Genomic DNA, 24,462 nt, shown 5'->3' on the forward strand with positions numbered 1-24,462 from the left:
TTGATCCGTGTCAACCCAACAGACACTTTCGGAGATACCCGTAGTATACCTTTATAGTCACCCAGTTACGTTGTAACGTTTGGTATACCCAGAGCACTCCTACGGTATCCGGGAGTTACACGATCTCATGGTCTAAGGAAAAGATACTTGACATTGGAAAAACTCTAGCAAACGAACTATACGATCTTGTGCTATGTTTAGGATTGGGTCTTGTCCATCACATCATTCTCCTAATGATGTGACACCATTATCAATGACATCCCCATGTCCATAGCCAGGAAACCATGACTATCTGTTGATCAACGAGCTAGTCAACTAGAGGCTCACTAGGGACACATTATGGTCTATCTATTCACACATGTATTACGATTTCTGGACAATACAATTATAGCATGAATAATAGAAAATTATCATGAACAAGGAAATATAATAATCATTTTATTATTGCCTCTAGGGCATATTTCCAACAGTCTCCCACTTGCACTAGAGTCAATCATCTAGTTACATTGAGATGAATCGAACACCCATGGAATTCTGGTGTTGATCATGTTTTGCTCTAGGGAGAGGTTTAGTCAACGGATCTGCTACATTCAGGTCCGTATGTACTTTACAAATCTCTATGTCTCCATTTTGAACACTTTCACGAATGGAGTTGAAGCGACGCTTGATATGCCTGGTCTTCCTGTGAAACCTGGGCTCCTTGGCAAGGGCAATAGCTCCAGTGTTGTCACAGAAGAGAGTCATCGGGCTCGACGCATTGGGTATGACTCCTAGGTCGGTAATGAACTCCTTCACCCAGACTGCTTCGTGTGCTTCCTCCGAGGCTGCCATGTACTCCGCTTCACATGTAGATCCTGCCACAATGCTTTGCTTGCAACTGCACCAGCTTACTGCCCCACCATTCAAAATACACACGTATCCGGTTTGTGACTTAGAGTCATCCAGATCTGTGTCAAAGCTAGCATCGACGTAACCCTTTACGACGAGCTCTTCGTCACCTCCATAAACGAGAAACATTTCCTTAGTCCTTTTCAGGTACTTCAGGATATTCTTGACCGCTGTCCAGTGTTCCTTGCCGGGATTACTTTGGTACCTTCCTACCAAACTTACGGCAAGGTTTACATCAGGTATGGTACACAACATGGCATACATAATGGAACCTATGGCTGAGGCATAGGGGATGACACTCATCTCTTCTATATCTTCTGCCGTGGTCGGACATTGAGCTGAGCTCAATTTCACACCTTGCAACACAGGCAAGAACCCCTTCTTAGACTGATCCATATTGAAGTTCTTCAATATCTTATCAAGGTATGTGCTTTGTGAAAGACCTATGAGGCGTCTTGATCTATCTCTATAGATCTTGATGCCTAATATATAAGCAGCTTCTCCAAGGTCCTTCATTGAAAAACTCTTATTCAAGTAGGCCTTAATGCTGTCCAAAAGCTCTATATCATTTCCCATCAAAAGTATGTCATCTACATATAATATGAGAAATGCTACAGAGCTCCCACTCACTTTCTTGTAAATGCAGGCTTCTCCATAAGTCTGCATAAACCCAAACGCTTTGATCATCTCATCAAAGCGAATGTTCCAACTCCGAGATGTTTGCACCAGCCCATAAATCGAGTGTTGGAGCTTGCACACCTTGTCAGCATTCTTAGGATCGACAAAACCTTCTGGCTGCATCATATACAGTTCTTCCTTAAGATGACCGTTAAGGAATGCCGTTTTGACGTCCATTTGCCATATCTCATAATCATAGTATGCGGCAATTGCTAACATGATTCGGACGGACTTCAGCTTTGCTACGAGAGATAATGTCTCATCGTAGTCAACCCCTTGAACTTGTCGATAACCCTTAGTGATAAGCCTAGCTTTATAGATGGCACATTACCATCCGCGCCTGTCTTCTTCTTAAAGATCCATTTATTTTCTATGGCTCGCCGATCATCGGGCAAGTCAGTCAAAGTCCATACTTCATTTTCATACATGGATCCTATCTTGGATTTCATGGCTCCAGCCATTTGTCGGAATCCGGGCCCGCCATCGCTTCTTCATAGTTCGAAGGTTCACCGTTGTCTAACAACATGATTTCCAAGACAGGGTTGCCGTACCACTCTGGTGCGGAACGTGTCCTTGTGGACCTTCGAAGTTCAGTAGGAGCTTGATCAGAAGTATCTTGATCATCATCATTAACTTCCTCTCTAATTGGTGCAGGCACCACAAGAACATTTTCCTGAGTTGCGCCACTTTCCGGTCCAAGAGGCAATACTTCATCAAGTTCTACTTTCCTCCCACTTACTTGTTTCGAGAGAAACTCCTTCTCTAGAAAGGATCCATTCTTGGCAACAAAGATCTTGCCTTCGGATCTGAGGTAGAAGGTATACCCAATAGTTTCTTTAGGGTATCCTATGAAGATGCATTTTTCCGACTTGGGTTCGAGCTTTTTAGGTTGAAGTTTCTTGACATAAGCATCGCATCCCCAAACTTTTAGAAACGACAGCTTAGGCTTCTTCCCAAACCATAATTCATACAGTGTCGTCTCAACGGATTTCGACGGAGCCCTATTTAAAGTGAATGCGGCAGTCTCTAAAGCATAGCCCCAAAATGATAGCGGTAAATCGGTAAGAGACATCATAGATCGCACCATATCTAATAGAGTGCGATTACGACGTTCGGACACACCATTACGCTGAGGTGTTCTAGGCGGCGTGAGTTGTGAAACTATTCCACATTTTCATAAGTGTGTACCAAATTCGTGACTCAAGTATTCTCCTCCACAATCTGATCGCAAAAACTTGATTTTTCTGTCACGTTGATTCTCAACCCACTCTGAAATTCCTTGAACTTTTCAAAGGTTTCAGACTTGTGTTTCATTAAGTAGATATACCCATATCTACTCAAGTCATCAGTGAGGGTGAGAACATAACGATAGCCACCACGAGCCTCAACACTCATTGGACCGCACACATCAGTATGTATGATTTCCAATAGGTTGGTTGCTCGCTCCATTGTTCCTGAGAACGGAGTCTTAGTCATCTTACCCATGAGGCATGGTTCGCACGTCTCAAATGATTCGTAATCAAGAGACTCTAAAAGTCCATCTGTATGGAGCTTCTTCATGCGTTTGACACCTATGTGACCAAGGCGGCAGTGCCACAAGTATGTGGGACTATCATTATCAACCTTACATCTTTTGGTACTCACACTATGAATATGTGTAGCATTACGCTCGAGATTCATTAAGAATAAACCATTCACCATAGGAGCATGACCATAAAACATATCTCTCATATAAATAGAACAACCATTATTCTCGGATTTAAATGAGTAGCCATCTCGTATTAAACGAGATCCTGATACAATGTTCATGCTCAAAGCTGGTACTAAATAACAATTATTGAGGTTTAAAACTAATCCCGTGGGTAAATGTAGAGGTAGCGTGCTGACGGCGATCACATCGACCTTGGAACCATTCCCGACGCGTATCGTCACCTCGTTCTTCGCCAATCTCCGTTTATTCCGTAGCTCTTGCTTTGAGTTACAAATGGAGCAACCGCACCGGTATCAAATACCGAGGAGCTACTACGAGTACTAGTAAGGTACACATCAATTACGTGTATATCACATATACCTTTCGTTTTGCCGGCCTTCTTGTCCGCTAAGTATATGGGGCAGTTCCGCTTCCAGTGACCACTTCCCTTGCAATAAAAACACTCATTCTCGGGCTTGGGTCCATTCTTTGGCTTCTTCCCGGCAGCTTGCTTACCGGGGGCGGCAACTCCCTTGCCGTCCTTCTTGAAGTTCTTCTTACCCTTGCCTTTCTTGAACTTAGTGGTTTTATTCACCATCAACACTTGATGATCCTTTTTGACTTCTACCTCTGCTGATTTCAGCATTGCAAATACTTCAGGAATGGTCTTTTCCATCCCCTGCATATTGAAGTTCATCACAAAGCTCTTGTAGCTTGGTGGAAGCGACTGGAGGATTCTGTCAATGACTGCGTCATCCGGGAGATTAACTCCCAGCTGAGTCAAGCGGTTATGTAACCCAGACATAGTGAGTATGTGCTCACTGACAGAACTATTTTCCTCCATCTTACAGCTGAAGAACTTGTCGGAGACTTCATATCTCTCGACCCGGGCATGAGCTTGGAAAACCATTTTCAGCTCTTCGAACATCTCATATGCTCCGTGTTGCTCAAAACGCTTTTGGAGCCCCGGTTCTAAGCTGTAAAGCATGCCGCACTGAACGAGGGAGTAATCATCAGCACGTGTCTGCCAAGCGTTCATAACGTCTTGGTTCTATGGGACGGGTGCGTCACCTAGCGGTGCTTCTAGGACATAATCTTTCTTGGCAGCTATGAGGATGATCCTCAGGTTCCGGACCCAGTCCGTATAGTTGCTGCCATCGTCTTTCAGCTTGGTTTTCTTTAGGAACACGTTGAAGTTGAGGACAACGTTGGCCATTTGAACTACAAGACATATTGTAAAGATTTTAGACTAAGTTCATGATAATTAAGTTCATCTAATCAAATTATTCAATGAACTCCCACTTAGATAGACATCCCTCCAGTCATCTAAGTATAACATGATCCGAGTTGACTAGGCCGTGTCCGATCATCACGTGAGACGGACTAGTCAACATCGGTGAACATCTTCATGTTGATCATATCTTCTATACGACTCATGCTCGACCTTTCGGTCTTCTGTGTTCCGAGGCCATGTCTGTACATGCTAGGCTCGTCAAGTCAACCTAAGTGTATTGCGTGTGTAAATCTATCTTACACCCGTTGTATGTGAACGTTGGAATCTATCACACCCGATCATCATGTGGTGCTTCGAAACAACGAACTGTCGCAACGGCGCACAGTTAGGGGGAACACTTTCTTGAAATTATTATGAGGGATCATCTTATTTACTACCGCCGTTCTAAGTAAACAAGATGCAATAACATGATAAACATCACATGCAATCAAATAATAATAGTGACATGATATGGCCAATATCACATAGCTCCTTTGATCTCCATCTTGGGGTCCATGATCATCTTGTCACCGGCATGACACCATGATCTCCATCATCATGATCTCCATCATCGTGTCTCCATGAAGATGCTCGCCAACTATTACTCTTACTACTATGGCTAACGCGTTTAGCAATAAAGTAAAGTAATTTACATGGCGTTTCTCAATGACACGCAGGTCATACAAAAAATAAAGACAACTCCTATGGCTCCTGCCGGTTGTCATACTCATCGACATGCAAGTCGTGATTCCTATTGCAAGAACATGATCTCATACATCACATATATATCATTCATCATTCATCACAACTTTGGCCATATCACATCACAAATCACTTGCTGCAAAAACAAGTTAGACGTCCTCTAATTGTTTGTTGCAAGTTTTACGTGGCTGCAAAAGGGTTCTAGCAAGAACGTTTTCTTACCTACGTAATAGCCACAACGTGATTTGTCAACTTCTATTTACCCTTCATAAGGACCCTTTTCATCGAATCCGCTCCAACTAAAGTGGGAGAGACAGACACCCGCTAGCCACCTTATGCAACTAGTGCAAGTCAGTCGGTGGAACCAGTCTCACGTAAGCGTACGTGTAAGGTCGGTCCGGGCCGCTTCATCCCACAATACCGCTGAAGCAAGATAAGACTAGTAGCGGCAAGAAAGTTGACAACATCTACGCCCACAACAAATTGTGTTCTACTCGTGCAAGGAGAACTACGCATAGACCTAGCTCATGATGCCACTGTTGGGGAACATTGCAGAAAACAAAATTTTTTCCTACGGTTTCACCAGGATCCATCTATGAGTTCATATAGCAACGAGTGATTGGATTGCATCTACATACCTTTGTAGATCACGCGCGGAAGCGTTCAAAGAACGGGGATGAGGAAGACGTACTCGACGTGATCCAAATCACCGGAGATCCTAGCGCCGAACGGACAGCACCTCCGTGTTCAACACACGTACGATCAGCGTGACGTCTCCTCCTTCTTGATCCAGCAAGGGGGAGGAGAGGTTGATGAAGATCCAGCAGCACGACGGCGTGGTGGTGGATGCAGGGCGTCACAGCAGCAGGGCTTCGCCGTATACTGCGAGAGAGAGAGGTGTAGCAGGGGAGAGGGAGGCGCCAAGACTCAAGGTATTGCTGCACCCTCCCTCCCCCCTTTATATAGGCTCCCCTAGGGGGGGCGCCGGCCCTAGGAGATGGGATCTCCTAGGGGGGCGGCGGCCAAGGGTGGAGTAGCCCCCAAGGCAAGGTGGTGCGCCCCCCACCCCTAGGGTTCTAACCCTAGGCGCATGGGGTGGGCCTAGGGGGGCGCACCAGCCCACTATGGGCTGGTTCCCCTCCCCAGTTTGGCCCATGGGGCCCTCCGGGATGGGTGGCCCCACCCGGTGGACCCCCGGGACCCTTCCGGTGGTCCCGGTACAATACCGGTGACCCCGAAACTCTCCCGATGGCCGAAACTACACTTCCAATATATAATTCTTCACCTCCGGACCATTCCGGAACTCCTCGTGACGTCCAGGATATCATCCGGAACTCCGAACAACTTTCGGGTTACTGCATATTCATATCTCTACAACCCTAGCGTCACCGAACCTTAAGTGTGTAGACCCTACAGGTTCGGGAGACATGTAGACATGACCGAGACGGCTCTCCGGTCAATAACCAACATCGGGATCTGGATACCCATGTTGGCTCCCACATGCTCCTCGATGATCTCATCGGATGAACCATGATGTCGAGGACTCAAGCAACCCCGTATTCAATTCCCTTTGTCAATCGGTACGTTACTTGCCCGAGATTCGATCATCGGTATCCCAATACCTTGTTCAATCTCGTTACCGGCAAGTCACTTTACTCGTACCGTAATGCATGATCCCGTGACCAGACACTTGGTCACTTTGATCTCATTATGTTGATGCATTACCGAATGGGCCCAGAGATACCTCTCCGTCATACGGAGTGACAAATCCCAGTCTTGATCCGTGTCAACCCAACAGACACTTTCGGAGATACCCGTAGTATACCTTTATAGCCACCCAGTTACGTTGTGACGTTTGGTATACCCAGAGCACTCCTACGCTATCCGGGAGTTACACGATCTCATGGTCTAAGGAAAAGATACTTGACATTGGAAAAACTCTAGCAAACGAACTACACGATCTTGTGCTATGTTTAGGATTGGGTCTTGTCCATCACATCATTATCCTAATGATGTGATCCCGTTATCAATGACATCCCCATGTCCATAGCCAGGAAACCATGACTATCTGTTGATCAACGAGCTAGTCAACTAGAGGCTCACTAGGGACACATTATGGTCTATGTATTCACACATGTATTACGATTTCCGGACAATACAATTATAGCATGAATAATAGACAATTATCATGAACAAGGAAATATAATAATCATTTTATTATTGCCTCTAGGGCATATTTCCAACAATCTGGAGGGAGAGTTCACAGAGGCAGAAATCTGAGACGCGGTTCGCGCGCAAGATCTTGACAAAGCACCGGGTCCGGATGGGTTCTCGGCGCATTTTTACGTCATATGTTGGCCAATCATCAAATATGACGTCTTGGAGGCTTTCCAGTCCTTTGGAAACTTGGATTTTTGTGGGATGACTTCTATCAATCAGGCATTCATCACTCTGTTGCCAAAATCAGCCGATGCACTTGAAGTGCAGGACTATAGACCTATCGGCTTGATACATAGCTTCCCCAAGCTTGCTGCCAAGGTGCTCGCGGCACGGGTCACTAGCGATATGACGTGATTGGTTGGCGCTCACCAGAGTGCGTTCATAAGAGGAAGATTCCTACATGACAACTACACGATGGTGCAGTGTACAGCAAAAAGGTTGCATGCCTCCTTGACACCTTCTGTCATGCTCAAGCTAGACATTACCAAAGCATTTGATACTGTGGATTGGGCGTTCCTAATGGAAGTAACGCAACAATTTGGATTTGGCCCAAAATGGATCGCATGGGTGGCTGGCCTCCTTGCCTCCTCCTCAACTAGAGTTCTACTCAATGGAATCCTCGAGGAAATTATTTACAACCGGCAAGGTCTGCGGCAGGGAGATCCTATGTCTCCCCTACCGTTTGTTATGGTCATGGAAGGTCTGCACCACTTGCTCCAGCACGCGGCAATTGATGGCGTGATGGCACCTCTTACGCATGCGGGATTACGACACATGACCTCAATTTATGCGGATGATGTTGTCACCTTTATCAGACCAGACCTCCAGAGCCTTAGGGCGTGTGCTGCGCTACTGGAAGATTTCGGCATGGCGTCGGGGCTTCGCACGAACATGGCCAAGTGCTCCGCGCACCCTATTCGCTGTTCAGATGAACAAGTGCAGCCGATTGCGGATGAGCTGGGATGCCAAGTCGCTAGGTGGCCATGCCGCTACCTGGGACTACCACTGGGTTTGCGCAAAATATCAGCATCACAATTGGAGTATCTAGTGGATAGAATGGCTGATCGACTTCCTGCGTTGCAAGCAAGACTCCTATTCAGGGTTGGGCAGTTGGAGCTGCTGAAGACCACGCCGGCCTCCATGCCCATTCACGCGATGGCGACGCTTGATCTACCGGTCAAAACAATTGAAGCGGCAAACAAGATATGCCGTGTGTTTTTCTGGAAGGGGCGCCGCGATGTGCACGGTGGCCATTGTATGGTCGCATGGCACCAAGTCTGCACACCGAAGGAGTATGGTGGTCTCGGCATACTGAACTTGCGCCTCCTCAACACAGCGCTTAGAGCGCGATGGCCTTGGCTGATGAGAACTGAGCATGATCGGCCATGGAGTGAGTTCAACTTGCAAGTATCTCCAGACTCCCTAAGCATATACAAGGCGGCGACCAAGTGTAATCTAGGAAATGGTGAGGTGGCATTGTTCTGGACGGATTGGTGGCTAGAGGAGGGACGAATCCAAGATCGATCTCATGCCAAATCTATTCGCGGTTATTAAGAGAAGGGCACGAAAACAAACGGTGAGGCAGGCCGTAGTTGACGGATGGTGGCAGGATGTGTCACCAAACATGGGCCCTCAGGAGCTGAGCGAATTTTTGCAGCTCGTGGACAGAACTTGCACATTCGGCTGCTGAACGTTGAAGATAAACTAGTTTGGGCTTCGGAGAATAATGGCCGCTACTCGGCGAGATCGGCTTACCGAGTGTTCTTTGCTGGGAGAGTAGAGGCTAATGGAGCATCACAAATTTGGTGGTCAAGGGCGCCGGCGACCTGCAAGTTCTTCACATGGTTGGCAGCAAGGGAGAGGTGCTGGACGGCCGATAGGCTTGCGCACCGACACCTACCACACCCGATAGCCCGCCCCTTCTGTGATCAATCCCCTGAGACGATCAACCACATCCTTTTTGGATGTGTGTTCGCTAGACAAGTGTAGTTCTCCATCCTTGACCACTGGGATAAGCTAGCTTGGCTACCTACTGCAGACGCCAACTTGGTAGAATGGTGGACCTCTGTAAATCCACAAAAGCTGCAAGTGCAGAGGGAAATTTCGCAAGCTAGGAGGAATAGAAAATCCTAACTAAGAAACAATCAATCAGTCCACTAAGTCTGTTAAGTAAGAGTTATACGAAATACTCTGATTCAATGTACGAGTGACTCAATCCCAAAGGAAAATCCAGCCAGCCGATTTTCAACAACAAAGGAGTTCACAGTGGAAAGATAAAGTCTAATGATAGACACTGGTAATTCTCTCACTGGGCCAGCCACTAGAATCAGTCACCAAAGCTTAGGAAGGAGACATGGACTGTAATCGCGCTAGTTGCATGGCTGCTATGGAAGCACATAAACGATATGAAGTTCAACGGAAGGATCCCTTCCACAAGTGAGCTTCTTAGGAGGATCGGCTTAGAAGGGCAAGACTGGAGGGCCGCTGGGCTGTTGCGTGAAGAGAGGTCACTTCCGGATAGTCTAGATGGGTGGGCTAGTAGTGAGTAATCCGCATGTCCAGAATTGGCTATGATAGTCGTGGATAAGTTGTAAAATTATATGCCTTTCTAGGCTCTCTTGATCTTTGAACCTGATACGTCAACCTTTGACGTATCCTTGAAAAAAATGTTGTCATCTCTCAGTTTTACGCTGATGCGCCTGCTCCATCAGAGAAATCATGCTATAGGTCCCGGCAAGAGAGGGCCGCATCCTCCCTTCCCAAAGCTCCAAACCGTCCCGGAGACCATGTCGATTGATATCTGCACTCAAGAATGTATCTACTTTTTTTTGTTGAGATTGAGCTTCACGCCTTTAAAATGAGCTCTTCACGGTGAAGCTCAAATGGACCGTTCTTGGGTACTCTGTGGTTCATTTCGTATTATGTGCATACTCTGCAGTGAGCAGCTCACCAGCCAAATAGGAAATTCAGCATGCGCCGATCACTAAAATGTTTACAGGCAAACCAGGAAATACATCGTCAGAGAATAGTCACATCCTCCCTCTGTTCATATTTATATGGCGCCATCGTTTTTCTACTTATATAGGTTTCATGGTGATTGGAAAAATCAAAAGCCGTCAATCGAAAGGAATCGAACGTTGAAAAAATAGGAGGTACCAAAATAGCAGTACCGAAAAGCCCCAAATAGATAAGGCCAATACCAAAAAACATGGGACCAGTAGCCGTATTTTATTTTATTTTAGTTTATTTATTCATAAGGGTAGATATGTAATTTCATAATTGTAGACATGATCACATCTTCATGTTATCCATCAAACCTCCTTAACACGAAGAAGCACATTTCGGAAGTTGTCCTATGGACCACCCCTGCTCTTCAATGATGCATCAAACATCTTGTTATCCATGTGGGTGCTTTAACATGAAGCAACACATTTTTAAAGGGGGGCCACCTCTGCTCTTCAATACTGCATTGGCTATTGTACAAATGTACCACCTAGAAAATAAGTGATGTCCATGGGGTTCCACATGGCAAAACTAGCCCTCAAACTGAAGAAGCACACAATAAAGGAAAATCACGACATGAAAACCTTACCATTCAATGACCCCATGAGGATTTAAGTTTACATCGCCCATGGACTTCAAAAGGCACACGTGACCCTCTTTCATCACAATACTGATCACGCACAAACACAAGAACTAGACGACACTCCCTCTCCTGCAACCATCATCTATCAATGGAAAGCTCTCGGTCTCCCAGGAGTTCAAGACTTAGACCAGTTCCCAACCAATTTGATTTGATATGTTGCTATTGTGACGCTGATTACCTAAGCATTCTAGTTGGTCTCAATATTTGAGGATCTATTTGATCGCTTGTTCACCTAATTTCCAGGTTTCCTTAATCATTGGTGTCTTGTTTGATGGTGGTCTTGAATCTTGAACCATTTGTTTGAGTTTTGTTTTGTTGGTGGCAAGGCTATCTCATATCAGCAAGTTCAACCGAGATGCAAGATTGCTCGAGAGTTATTGGAATCAATACTCAAGTAGAACTAGGTGTTGGAGGCATCGAGAAAGATTTATGAGCGGAATATCAGTGATCATCTTGCATGATCCTAAAAACAAGTAGTTTGTAACCAACCGTTGTAAGAACTATTAAGTTTCATGCACAACCAATAGAGCCAAAATCTGAGCTAATGAAAAAGATTGGGCAATCCATATGTACTTCAACAAGAGCCAAGTCAAGGGTCGGAGGATCTTAGTCTAAAATAGGTTTATAATAATGTTAATAGCATTACTATATTCAAATTAACATTGCAAAAAGGTTTATGATATTTCAGTTAGTGTAACTAACACCTATTTCATTATGCAATAGCATAATTTGAAAATTCCTTAACTATTATGAAAATGCGAAAAATGTCTTCAATTAATTTTGATCAAGTCATTAAAAAACTTAAGGTTACTAACACCACAGTGGATTTTTCATGTGTTTCCAACAATACCAGAAAACGCACCCATGCTCAGGAGCATCGAGGAAAGAGAAAACTGAGCGGGGTGGAATGAAAATAAAAATGAGGTAGCGTGGCACTAGCATGCATGGAGATCACGATTGTGGAAGTATTTGCCGGTAGACATATCATTGAAAGCTACATGTTCCTTCAGACAACTATAAACAACTTTCTAGTTGTGATCTTGTGCTAGTTTTTACCGCATTTTTTTGAAATTGCACAATTTACCTATTAGTTGACAATGCTATGATTTCCCCCTATTTATATCATTGTTCCCCAACTAACAAGCCCGGGCTCTATGTCAAGATTGACGAACTGGGGGAGTATCCAGCATGGCGCGAGAGAAATACAGGACAACTAGCACTAGTGGAAAAAGTGCTAGCCACAACTTTCGTTGGTGGCGCGGCATTTTCCATCCGCGCCAGCACTATTTTTTTTTCAAATAGTGCTGGTGTAGGCCAAATCCGTATGCCAGCTTTACAAGTATAGTGCTGGCGTTCAATGTTTTGTAAACGCCACAAATCTATTGGCCCATATACACTCACCGTTTGGAAATCACTGGTGACGTTGGTTTTCTTTACATGCCATAGTTATTTTGTTAGTGCTGGCGTTATTTTTCTTTGCACGCCATAGTATATAATTATATTATGCTTATTTTGCCATCATTTTATTTGGCCTGTGATTAGCTATGGCGTTGCCATTTTTTCCAATGCCAGCAATGACCTAGTAAAATACCCAAGTCCACCGCTCACTCTCATTTCACACCCCACCCGGCCCGGTCATAGCTAGCTAGACACAAACTCTCGTTGGACCAAAGTCGACGCCGCCGCCCCCCTCGCCGCTGCCATGTTTAGATCCACTCCTCCATTGACGGATCTGAGCAAGTTTAGTAGAAATTATGTATAGGTTGACTGGTATATGTAAATCAAATTGTTTTTTCAAATTGTAAAAATTGTAGATCAGGGTTCCATTGTTTACTCCCATAAAAGAACATAATTTTCTTTGTTTACTTGACAAGTTGACATGCCTCTGTATAGATCAGTTAGGTTGTAGAATTTGTGTAAATGTATTAGATCACTTGCCATACATTGATTGGAATTATTATCAACTTGCTTGTTATTATTGTTATGTTTGGTTCTTGTCAGCACTAAGAAAAATTCTTGTTTGACATTGTGATGCCATCTATATATATTTTTGTAGTGATTGACAGAAGTTATTTTTATATATGATAGTATGTGTATGTATAGAAGTCAGTTTGCTATATCTTATTTATCAAAATAGATTCATAATTTTATCTATTCTACTTAATTAACAAAATCATATCTTTCCAACACATGAACTATTTTACATTGCATATTATCTTGATCGTATATATATGCGATGTGTTTGTAGATCATGGCCAATTCTGGAGGCAATAACGTTAATGAGTCGGTGTGCGATGTGGACATGGCCAACAATAAATCCTTAAACACTTTTGAGTATGTCATCAAGAGCGTGCAAGGGCCAAATGATGATCTAAAGGGGCAGATTAAAGAGCTACGCAAGGACGTTGTTCGGCTCGTTCAGGAGACTAATAAGCTTAGAGACGAGAGGGATAAGCTTGTCGAGGATCGGGATAAACTGAAGGAGGATAGGAGACGCCTCAGGGGTGAGAGGATTGACCTGAATATGGACATAGATCATTTCAGAAGAGAAGGAGAGGCGGATAGAAAGAAGTTAATGCAGCTGGGCATAATCCTTGCTGAAGATTAGTTTTTTAAGTAGCTAGCTAGCTCATCTTATTAGTTCATGATGATCTATTAACTAGAGTACTTGAGTGAACTTATGTGAAGTTTAATATCAACTTGTTGAGTTCATGAGCCTCTTTATGTAATGATTATCTATTAAATAAGTACCTAGTGTTGATGAGTATATTGTGTTCAGTAGTATCTATTAAGTAAGTAGCTAGCTAGTGTTGATGAGTAATTTTTTTATTACAAAAAAACTATTTGCTGGCGTTGGACGAGCAGGCACGCCAGAGTTATGATGGACTTAGTGCTGATGCTGGACAGGTGTTACGTCAGCACGATGTATGATACTGCTGACGTGTCCTCCAACGCCGCCACTACATTTTAGCAATGGCGTCATATTAGTGGCGTCGTATGTCTACGCCAGCAAGGCCGTTTTTGGCACGCCATAGCTAGACTTTTTTCACTAGTGTAGCCGGGCCTATTTGGGACAATTGCCAATTTAATAGAGTGAGATGAAATTCGAGGGAATTCAACATATTTTTTGTATGCTCCTGACAAACACACGTCTGAGTTGTCTGCCAATCATCAGGTGACACAAAATCCTAACAGGTAGGTATAGTTTCTCAGTTTGAGAAATATATAATAAAGAGATATAAAAGCTGCCATGTGTCAAAGATATAAAAGCTGTCATAGAATCATGACCGGGGTAAGAAGTGAATTATACTCGCGGATTAATGCCCTCATATATGTTTCTCCCTCCCGATCAATTGATTCAAAATCATATGAAGTCTCCATCCACCTCCAAGGCAGGATCGCGGCAGCCATCTCTGGATTTATGTATGCTGATACGCCTGCCCATTAGATAAATTTCCAAGCCGTGGGTATAAAAATGGGCGACACTGACGACAACAACCATTTTGTAGTGTAGCAACGTGTTACAGATCAGGGACCGAATGGCTGCATCCTCCCTTCCAAAGCACCTCACAAAGGTGAAATATTTTTCCGCTTACCGTTGCTCGTTGTAAGTAGGTACTCGAGCTGGAAGGTTCGTCCGAAAACCATGTCGGCAGGCACTCACAAACACACACAGACATATTAGTGGTAACACTGAGAAGGTCACTTGTTCAGTTCAGAGTTTAAGCAACTTGCACCGGCAGATTAATCAATTAAATCAAATGCTTAATGCGTCCCTATGTTCGTCCCACCTTCAATTGAATCAAGAATCACATGAATCGCCAGGCACCAAATACTGAGCAAATTCCAACCACCAACACACTAGTTATCACTCGTAAACCGTAACAGTGTTCGTACTGAAACATAGATTCATACACTATGATTCGTGTTGTACTTAAAATGCCATGACTGTGCATGGATTGATGTAGAGCCGGGGAGGCCACTTGTCATCATGGATTCGCAGTGTGGAGGGTTATAGATCTAATTTAGAGCAACTCTAGTAGAGTCATCGTATTGACAGCCTCCATATCCTATATTCGCAGCCTCCATCGCCACACGGAATTATAGGTAACTACCATATGGACAGCGCTTCAAAAGGTATCCTCGAGACGCCATATATGGCGATTGTGAGGAGGGTGCTCCATATATACTATGACAATCCCTTACAAGATGAAGACTCTGCTAGAGTGCTTTTTTTGGTCAAAATCGTTAATGGCGGTTTTTATGGCGATCGGACAAATATGACGACTCTGCTAGAGTATCTCTTAGCTTTCGTTTCAGTTGGCCATAGTTTTTGAGTTCAAAGATGAAAAGTCAGAATACAACAAATGTTTGTTTGGAATTGCTACACAATGTTACGAGAGACTTAATTTACCGATATATGTCAGTAGTGACATTATCTCTTTCGTTCCCCCACGTCTATCTTGGCTCCTCCCCTAATGGGAGAAGTATGGTGCATCTAGCCGCACCTATTTGGGATAACTTGATAATTTGTTGAAATTCGAGGGGATTTGACATGCTTCTATATACTGGTAATTTGAGGGGATTTGAAATATGTACAAGTAGGATGTTCTCAGTAAAAAACATTACAATTTTTCAAGTGTCACCACTATGGGGGGAAATGTGGCAAGATCATTTATTTTAGCCCGGCAAGATATTTTGAATGATGTAAAAACTGTCACAAAGTCACGGCTGAAGAAAAAGGTAAAATATACTACAAAACTAGATGAATCCCCGTGCGTTGCTGCGTGATATGTTGTGCTAAAATTTCTAATGTGGAGAGATACGCTGTGTAAAGAAAAATAGTGACTTGCATGTGCGTCAAAGCATTTCTCTTTTTGTGGGGAAAGCATATCTTTCAAATGAGTGTTAATGCAAAGGATTGAAATGATGAGTTAATACAAAAAAATACAAAACAAAGAAGTCTTTAAGTGACAACATGAAAAGAGTACATCAGATTCAGCATATAGCTAAAAGTAATAAATTCGGATGTTGGATCCATGTATGTGCGGTTATCATGTTACGTGAGCTGAACAACTATTCTTATTCTTGGAGTAACAAAAATGCAAGTAATCCATAACTATCTTCCAGAACAAAATAACTATAGGAGACAATTTTTTTTGCCACATACACAAAAACTTGTACAGAAATGTCACTTAGATTAACTTAACTTAAAATCTAGTACCAATGCATCAAAGTTGACAATCACTAACCTGCAACTCTCAAAAACAAACAAAATGACATTTTGAGACGTGAACTAATGGAGAATAGTATAGCAATAGAATAAGTGAAAAGTCGGAAGAAAGAAAATTTATTCCATCAAGAACTATGAATGTGTGCAACGTAATTTAAATATACTATTGTCAAGACCTTCGACCTAAAAAAGACAATGATCATTAAGTCAGCATAAAAAATACTATATGGAGGTGTTCGGTAGGGAGTTGATGTCGAGATTCATATCGAGAATGGCATTATAAAGCCCATCGTTTGTCTCCTCAGATGCCCATTAATTTATGAGTTTGTAATGGCTATTTCAAGCTGCAACACCCACCTCACATGTTACATGAGAAGAAGAGAGAAACCGGCCAGTTTGGCCTGGCTGTCCAGGAGGGACTGAGCACATAATTACTCGACATGGTCAAGTATATGAAGGAAATATGGAGGTCATGTTACTCGACCAGAGCAAGATCCGCACCAGAGTGGTATGGTAATCCTGTTCTGGAGGTCATGTTACTCGACCATGACGAACCTACGAACTATGAGGAAGCGATGATGAGTCCAGATTCCGCAAAATGGCTTGAGGCCATGAAATCTGAGATGGGATCCATATATGAGAACGCTATTCAGTTTTGCTGATCTGCCATCGACCAAACAAAAGAAACTAAACCTACATGGAACACTTACACATACGTTAGTATAGAGGAACTATTGTGGGTTTTGAATTAAAAAGGACTAGCACATATGCCCGTGCATTGCAACAGGAGAGATATTTCTTTGCGAGAAGCAATGGGAGACATAATTGATGTGTCCACCAAAAATGATCTCCATGGCGGTGCGATGGTGCGATCGAGAGAGGAGTTGTGATCTTCTCGCAGGTCATGTTTGTCCCACGAGATCTTGATAGTGGCAGGGTTAGTCGGCGTGGCGGTAACCATTCAACTCGTGTCCTTTTTTTCCTCCGGGTCCGCCTTTGTCTCCGGGTTGTGTCTGCCTCCTCATTTGGTAGCTATGTGACAACCTTCGAGACACGGTTGCTTCGACCACTCTCTATTACAATGGTGTACAATGGCGTAACCAGACATATTACTAATTGTAAGTCGTAAATCCCGTTTCATTAGCATATTTAGCGCATAACGAGACATTAATGTTCCTTCTTTATTAGGGTTTATTCTCTTTTATTATTTTAGCGCTCATGTGCCCACATTTTTTTATTCGAGCCAAACCAACATATTCTCTTTTATTGGCCCAAGAAAAAATTTGCTCCCTCGAACAACCCAGTATGAGAGTGCGTGAGGCCCAATAGTGCATGTGCGACGAACCAAAATTTTCTCTTGGGCCAACTGCGTGTGGGCTACTATATGATGCTAGTAGCGTAAAATAGCGCGTGAGACGCACATGAGTTCATGTATGGGCCAGCACACTGGTAGGCTCCAAGACGACCTGTGTTTGTAAGACGCGAAAAAATCCAAAAAAAAATGATGAGTTGAAGGATCAAAATAATGCCCTCAAAGACCCAACTACGTGTTGCTAGCCACTTGAAGAAACGAGTCCTATCAACCAGTGGCCAACTTAAACCTTTCAGAACATATTCCAATGTCAGATTTAAATTTTTTTTATTTTGATTTTTTTTAAATATAAATTACAGAATATTATTGGGAACATGAATAATTTTGAAAATCTCAAACATTTTATAAATTCTTTACATTTTCAGAAATACACAAAAAAATTTGAAATGTTCGAAATTCACAATTTTATTTGAAAACATGAACCTTTTATAATTACATGAACATTTTTATATTTCTATTATTTTTTTGAAAAGGGAAACATATTTTGAACATTCGGAACAATTTTTGAAAATGTGTTTCCTTAACTCGGACATTATTCTGAATATGTAAACTTTTCACCAAAAGAAGAATATTTTACGTATTTGGAACATTTTTAAAATGCTATTTTTATTGGGAAATCTCTAACAACTTTGAAAAAACACAAAGAAAAAGCGGAACATTTTTTTAAACCTGAACCAATTTTGGAATGACAACCAAGATGTGATGTTCTGAACATTTTTCAAAACAGAGTATTTTTTTAAAATGCTAAACATTTGTAAAAATTCGATTTTTTTTTGAAATCGTGATTTTTTTTTACAAAAGATACAGGAAAGAAAGGGAGAAAGAAAGGGAAAAAGAAAAATAGAAACATAACACAGAACAAAATAAAGGAAACTGGTTCAACCCAGGTTGGGCGCTCTGTGCGAATTTGCAACTATTTCACGCTCTATGCGATAAATAGGGTCGTCTTATGTGCGTGGGTACGAAAATAAATGGGCTGGCTTGGCTGGGCCACACTGTGGGCGGCCCATGTACGAAATTCTGGCGTTTTTCCTTTTATAATAGACGAACGGACACAAATTTAGTACCACCTCGAATAGAAAAAAAATCTTTTCGATGGTGAACGGATAAAAAAACAGGAGAAACACACTTTGCTTTATTAGTAGGTATAGAAGCGAGCCATCATGATATGTAGTAAAATATGTATATCAACTCAGAAACATAAAATTTGCATGTACCTTCACACCGTAGCATGTGTGCGAATTAACCTTCAGTAAGAAAATAAGAAGTGGAAAAACGTTTCGGAGTTGGACAGCACCAAGTAACACATCACTTTGAAATTGGTTGAGTTATTTTATTTACCACCTAGGACGTAATGCTTATAATCAGTCCACCTAAAGCATGAAACATGACAGTGACCAGAAGCACGAAAGAAGACAGTCTTCAGTATGATGTTTAGAAAGCAGCAAGATAATTATGATGGCTTGTGTATACATCAATATATTTAACTCAGTCCACCTGAAGCATGAAAAAAAACAGTGAACTGAAGCACGAAAGAAGATAGTCTTCCTTGTGTATACATCAAGATATTTAACAAAAAATAGATTGAGAGAGTCTACTTACAGATAGTGGCACATAGAGCTTTTCAACGGGAACAAATTACTTGGTAATGTAATACTTGAACAATGAATACGTGCCCATGCATAAATTCCATTGGACATACTTGAATAAGCCCAACACAGCCGAGATGATACCCCTGCCAGTATGCAAGGAACATGTCGTAAAGCTGCTGCAAGTAGTGCAGATGTTGTATATCATGATGCGCGACAAATATAGAAAAACAGGGGGCGGAAACCCTAGATCAACACCTGATTAGAACAAATCGGGCCTAGTACAAATAGAGAAAAATAGGGGAAACCTAGATCAGCACTGGATTAGAACGAATCGGTCCGAGCCGAGGCATGTCCGGAGGGAGGAGGCAACAGAGTCGACTTACGTGCCTTCCTCCTTTAGTCCTTGGAGCTGAACTGCGGCTCTGGCTTGCCCTCGACGATGTTGATGAGATTATTGATGCACCAGCCAGCCTCTAGATCGATCTTCTTGAGATCTGGTCGCTGCTCCACCGTCGCCATCGTACCCGCCGGTTTTTCCCCGGGACGGCCGCCACAAACCCTAGAGGAGGGACGACCACCGCAAACCCTATAGGAGGCTGGCTTCTCTTGCGTTCGTCGCTTCGCCGGGGGTTGATACCGTGGGGATGGGAGACGGGGAGGCCAACTTATGAGGGATTCAAGACGTTTCGTTTTGGGGAGGTTTGCTTATGCTTCCGCTGGTCGAGGAATAGAGATCCAAACGGGAGGGGCGCATATTGTGGACCACAGAGGGGTCATCTCGTAGGATGGCAGGCTCTCTCGTGGGTTGTAATAGCAGTAACTGAAGCCACGTGCTAGTAAAAAAACTTTCGGGGTGGAATACCATCAAGTGATGCTACGTGAACATGGAGAAAAAGACCAAGAGTTAAAGTGACGTGGATGGAAATTGCTGAGGTGGCTAGACAATGATGTGGACGGGCTGCATGTTGAGAGAATTAACAGTAGTGGGGATCAACTTCTTAAGAATGTAAGATTAATATATTAGTATTTATTTCTCTCACTTCAATAAAATCAAGGACCAGCTCAGGAACGGAAAAGGTCTAGAATCAATTACCAATATATTTTACTAATTAGTTATTTATTTTTTATTTTTTGGTGTTGTAAAAATTCCTAAACTACGATTTTTTTTTTGTATTGAAATGACTGCCACGTGTGTGAAACTATCATCATGGTATCCATCAAACCACTTTAAGTCTCAAGGGACCAAATCAGAAAGAGAAGCTCTTATGTACCACCTATACTATTCAATACTCCATCAACTATTATACAAATATACAACCTGGAAAAAGGTGATGCCCATGAGGGTACCATATGCCAAAATCAGCCCTCTGTCTAAATATTCACGTAATAGATAAAACATGGGATGAAAACCCTGGATGGTACCAAACAAAACGAAATACCAACCTATGAACACCGCCACGTGGATTTAAGTTCCCATTGCTCCTGGCCTTTAAAAGACGTAGGTTCCCTTCTTCATTTGTAACACACACACACACACACACACACACACACACACACACACACACACACACACACACACATACCTACCCTTTTGGATGAACACAACAACCAAAGGACCCTCCATCTCCCACCACCCCCATATGAAAAATTGAAGGTCTCCGTATTGCGATATTTGGATAAATCCATAGCCAATTTGATTTGATGTGATGTTATTGTGGTGTGAGTTTCCTAAGCATTTCAAGCAGCCTCATAGTTTAGGATTGATTTGACCGCCTCTTCAGTGGGTTTCCTAGATTTTATCAAGCATCGGTGTCCTGTTTTGTGGCGGTCATGATTCTTCATCTATCTAGTTGAATGTTGTTTATCGGTGGTAAGGCTATCATATCGATGAGTTCATCTAAAATGTAGGATTGCTGGAAATTGATTGGAGCAAGAAATCGGAGGAACTAGGTGTTGGAGGCATCCAGGAAGATTTATGAGCAATTTTCCATGAATCTTCAAGCACCTTTCTCTCGAGCAGTAGCTTCTTATGAACAATGAGTAATGGTAAAATGAAAGTGGAGATTTAGAAGATCTCCATTTAAAATTTGATAGATATCATTAATGTGGCAATGGAATAATTAACTTTGCATGCATTAATGTGGCAATGGAATAATTAACTTTGCATGAGGTTTATGATATTTCATACACAAGTAATTGACAACTTAAGGTACAAACAACAAATTTATTCAACAGACCAAAAAAATCGTAGTATTTTATTCCAATTAAGAATGGTATCCAAATTTGAACTCAAGGACCCAATGTAATATAATATAATATAAGAAAATTGTTGAGTTATCGTTTACATTTGTTAGTCCATACTCGGCATGCCGATCGAATATGAATTTCCACCTCATACAAGTCATTGTCTATTCGCCTTGGCTCGATGTATGTCCATATTTCTAGGTATGAATAGCTCGAGTTAATGTGCACTAGCTAAGCCGTATGTGGCGATCTTTGTCTCGCGGTTGGCCATGGCTCCACTTTTGGGCGTGGTGGCTGTTTCATGCTTCAAAGTGAGGAACCATGGAAATGAGATCATGATTTCCACTTTCTGTAATTGAAATCATGACTTCCTTTGTTATGTGCGGATATTTTTTACATGAGCTTTTTTTGCCATAGTGATACATGATTCATGAACAGGGTCCCGGCATGTAATGTTGTACCGCTAGCTGGAGCGAAACGAATGGTACTTCTATGCGCCACTTCAACTTCCAACACAAATATTGTCAATTTTTTATATCTAACTTCACCTCCCCATTTCTGTGGTGCTTTCTCAGAAAGAATGGAACATGCCAAACATATATGTGCTTAGAAGACTCAAAGGCTGGTCATGGAAAATTCTTCAGTCTGTATGATATCAAATGTGTTCTATGATTCATTCTTAAATGTATAGTCCGTGAAGTATTTTTGTCTGATTGGACGCTAAAAAAATCACATATGTCATACAGGTGTGTGTTGCGTTGCGTGAGTGCGTGCGCGCGCGCACGCATGTGTGTGTATCGAGGAGTCTTTCCTGATTTGGGTTCCATCCAGACTACCATAGAATACCCTCAGTACAATAGTTGTGGCATATTCTAAAATTGCCATACAGATGCGGTATATGTTTACTATACCACACAATATCGACCAATATATAAAATATCACCATATAGATGCGGCATCTTGGTTTTCTCAAAAGTCAAGTTTCATAAACTTTGACCAATTTATAAAATCCCATTGTTTTGTCATTTGAGAATATATTTCGTGATCCAATGGTAATGATTTGGCAATGTAGACGTTGACAACAATTTCTCTAATGTTGCACAAAGTTTACAAAGTTGATTTTGCAAAAATCTATTATGCACTATATTTTGGAACAAATGGAGTTTTTCTTCTTCTTGTGGTTGGACATTTATTGAACCAAAAGCACAGTTTACAAAATTCTTGTGCTTCCAAGTCTTCTTCTATCTTGCACTTCCATCAAAATTCTTATGTTTTAAGATCATGCATACCAGTGAGGCCTGTAATATGTATGCGTTCATATGATATCCAATTTAGCAGTGGCTATAGAGTCACAGTATTGATTTCTAAGCGCACAATATGAATATAATTTTTTTTATTTTTTTACAAAAATTTAGAGCAATAAAGGCAGGGTCCTCGCATTTGCCAGACGGCACTGTGCTAGTTGAGTGAAAGGTAAGCTTGCAGATTTCTACTGGAAACAAGTGATCTTGAACTAATTCATTTCCTCACTTTCGGGGAAGAAGACATCGTCGCACGTTCAGGACCACGACGTTTTTGTTGCCATTAGTGGAAGTTTAACCAAAGAAAATCTAGAGAGTTCCAAGTACGTGGGATGCAAACTTAAGACAATTCAAGACACGTAGAAACGACTGATCACGCCTAGAATAGTTGAAGTCAACATGTGCAGGGCTTCAGCTAGCTTGCCACACCACGTAGACAAATCGACGCGGCCAACGGTAGAACCATTCGTAGAGGGTTCACCTATATACACACCAACGTTGCGTTGCCACACGAATGGAACAGCTTAGGACCACACAATGGCGTCTCCTCCTCCATCATCCACCGTGATCCAGATGCCTCCAAGTCCACAAACCAACGGCCAGCCGACGGCCGGGACAGTCCCGGCCATGCCTAATGATGCCGGTGACGTGACCATAGCACCTGCAGCAGCTGCCGGACCAGCATCCAAGGCAACGGACAAGGTCATGTCGAGCGCCGCGAACCTCGCGCAGCTCCTGCCGACGGGCACAATGCTCGCGTACCAGGCTCTATCCCCGTCCTTTACCAACCACGGCAAGTGCGAGGCCTCCAACCAGTGGCTCACCGCCGCGCTGGTCATCATCCTCGCCGCCCTGTGCATCCTCTTCTCCTTCACCGACAGTGTCCTCGGCCGCGACCAGAAGCTCTACTACGGCGTCGCCACACCACGCGGCTTCAACGTGTTCAATTTCTCCGACGAAGAGGAGAAGCTGAAGTGGACTCCAGCTGAGTTCCGGAGGCTCCGCATCAGGCCACTGGACTTTTTGCACGCCATCTTCACAGCGCTGGTCTTTCTCACCGTGGCGTTCAGCGACGTGGGGCTACAAAATTGCTTCTTCCCCAACGCCGGCAGGAACACCGCAGAGCTGCTCAAGAACCTGCCGTTGGGCATCGCATTTCTGTCGAGTTTTGTGTTCATGGTCTTCCCCACAAAGAGGAAGGGCATCGGTTACACCGACACCACTCCTCGCAAGAAGCTCACTTGATGTTTAGATGATCATATCACCTTTTTTTTGGACAATTAGATTACAACGTAATCACGATATATATTGTTAACTTGTGATTACTTTATTTTTGAGAAATACTTGTGTATTGTTTAGTTTGTTATGCCATGGCCCATGGAACCATCCGTGTATTTTGAGAAATATACTTGTGTATTGTTTAGTTTGTTCATGCCACGGTCCCTCATACCAGCTCAAATATGAGGCGGATATGGGGCGCCCGGGCTGACCGGCACCCCCCATGGCTAACGAAATTGAGATGATCTAGCAACAGCATTGCCCCCCGCGTCGCCCTCCCGCTAGGGCGGCTCGGGTGGAAACCCTAGCCCCCGCCACCGGGCATGTCCATCCTCCCCCTCCCCT

General features: G+C 43.0%; 1 protein-coding gene across 1 annotated transcript; it reads left to right on the forward strand.

Moving 5' to 3' along the window:
- The first annotated feature begins 23,337 nt into the window (after positions 1 to 23,337).
- On the forward strand, positions 23,338 to 24,239 carry LOC125521777 (protein DMP3-like). Its single transcript, XM_048686840.1, has one exon. It carries the CDS (start codon positions 23,377 to 23,379, stop codon positions 24,082 to 24,084), a length of 708 nt encoding a protein of 235 aa, XP_048542797.1. The 5' UTR covers positions 23,338 to 23,376; the 3' UTR covers positions 24,085 to 24,239.
- Positions 24,240 to 24,462: the final 223 nt, after the last annotated feature.

The sequence above is a fragment of the Triticum urartu genome, chromosome 7 (assembly GCF_003073215.2).
Source record: "Triticum urartu cultivar G1812 chromosome 7, Tu2.1, whole genome shotgun sequence".
Classification (NCBI taxonomy): domain Eukaryota; kingdom Viridiplantae; phylum Streptophyta; class Magnoliopsida; order Poales; family Poaceae; genus Triticum; species Triticum urartu.

Coding starts and splice junctions, on each gene's coding strand:
- LOC125521777 (XM_048686840.1), top strand. CDS start 23,377: ATGGCGTCTCCTCCTCCATCATCCACCGTGATCCAGATGCCTCCAAGT.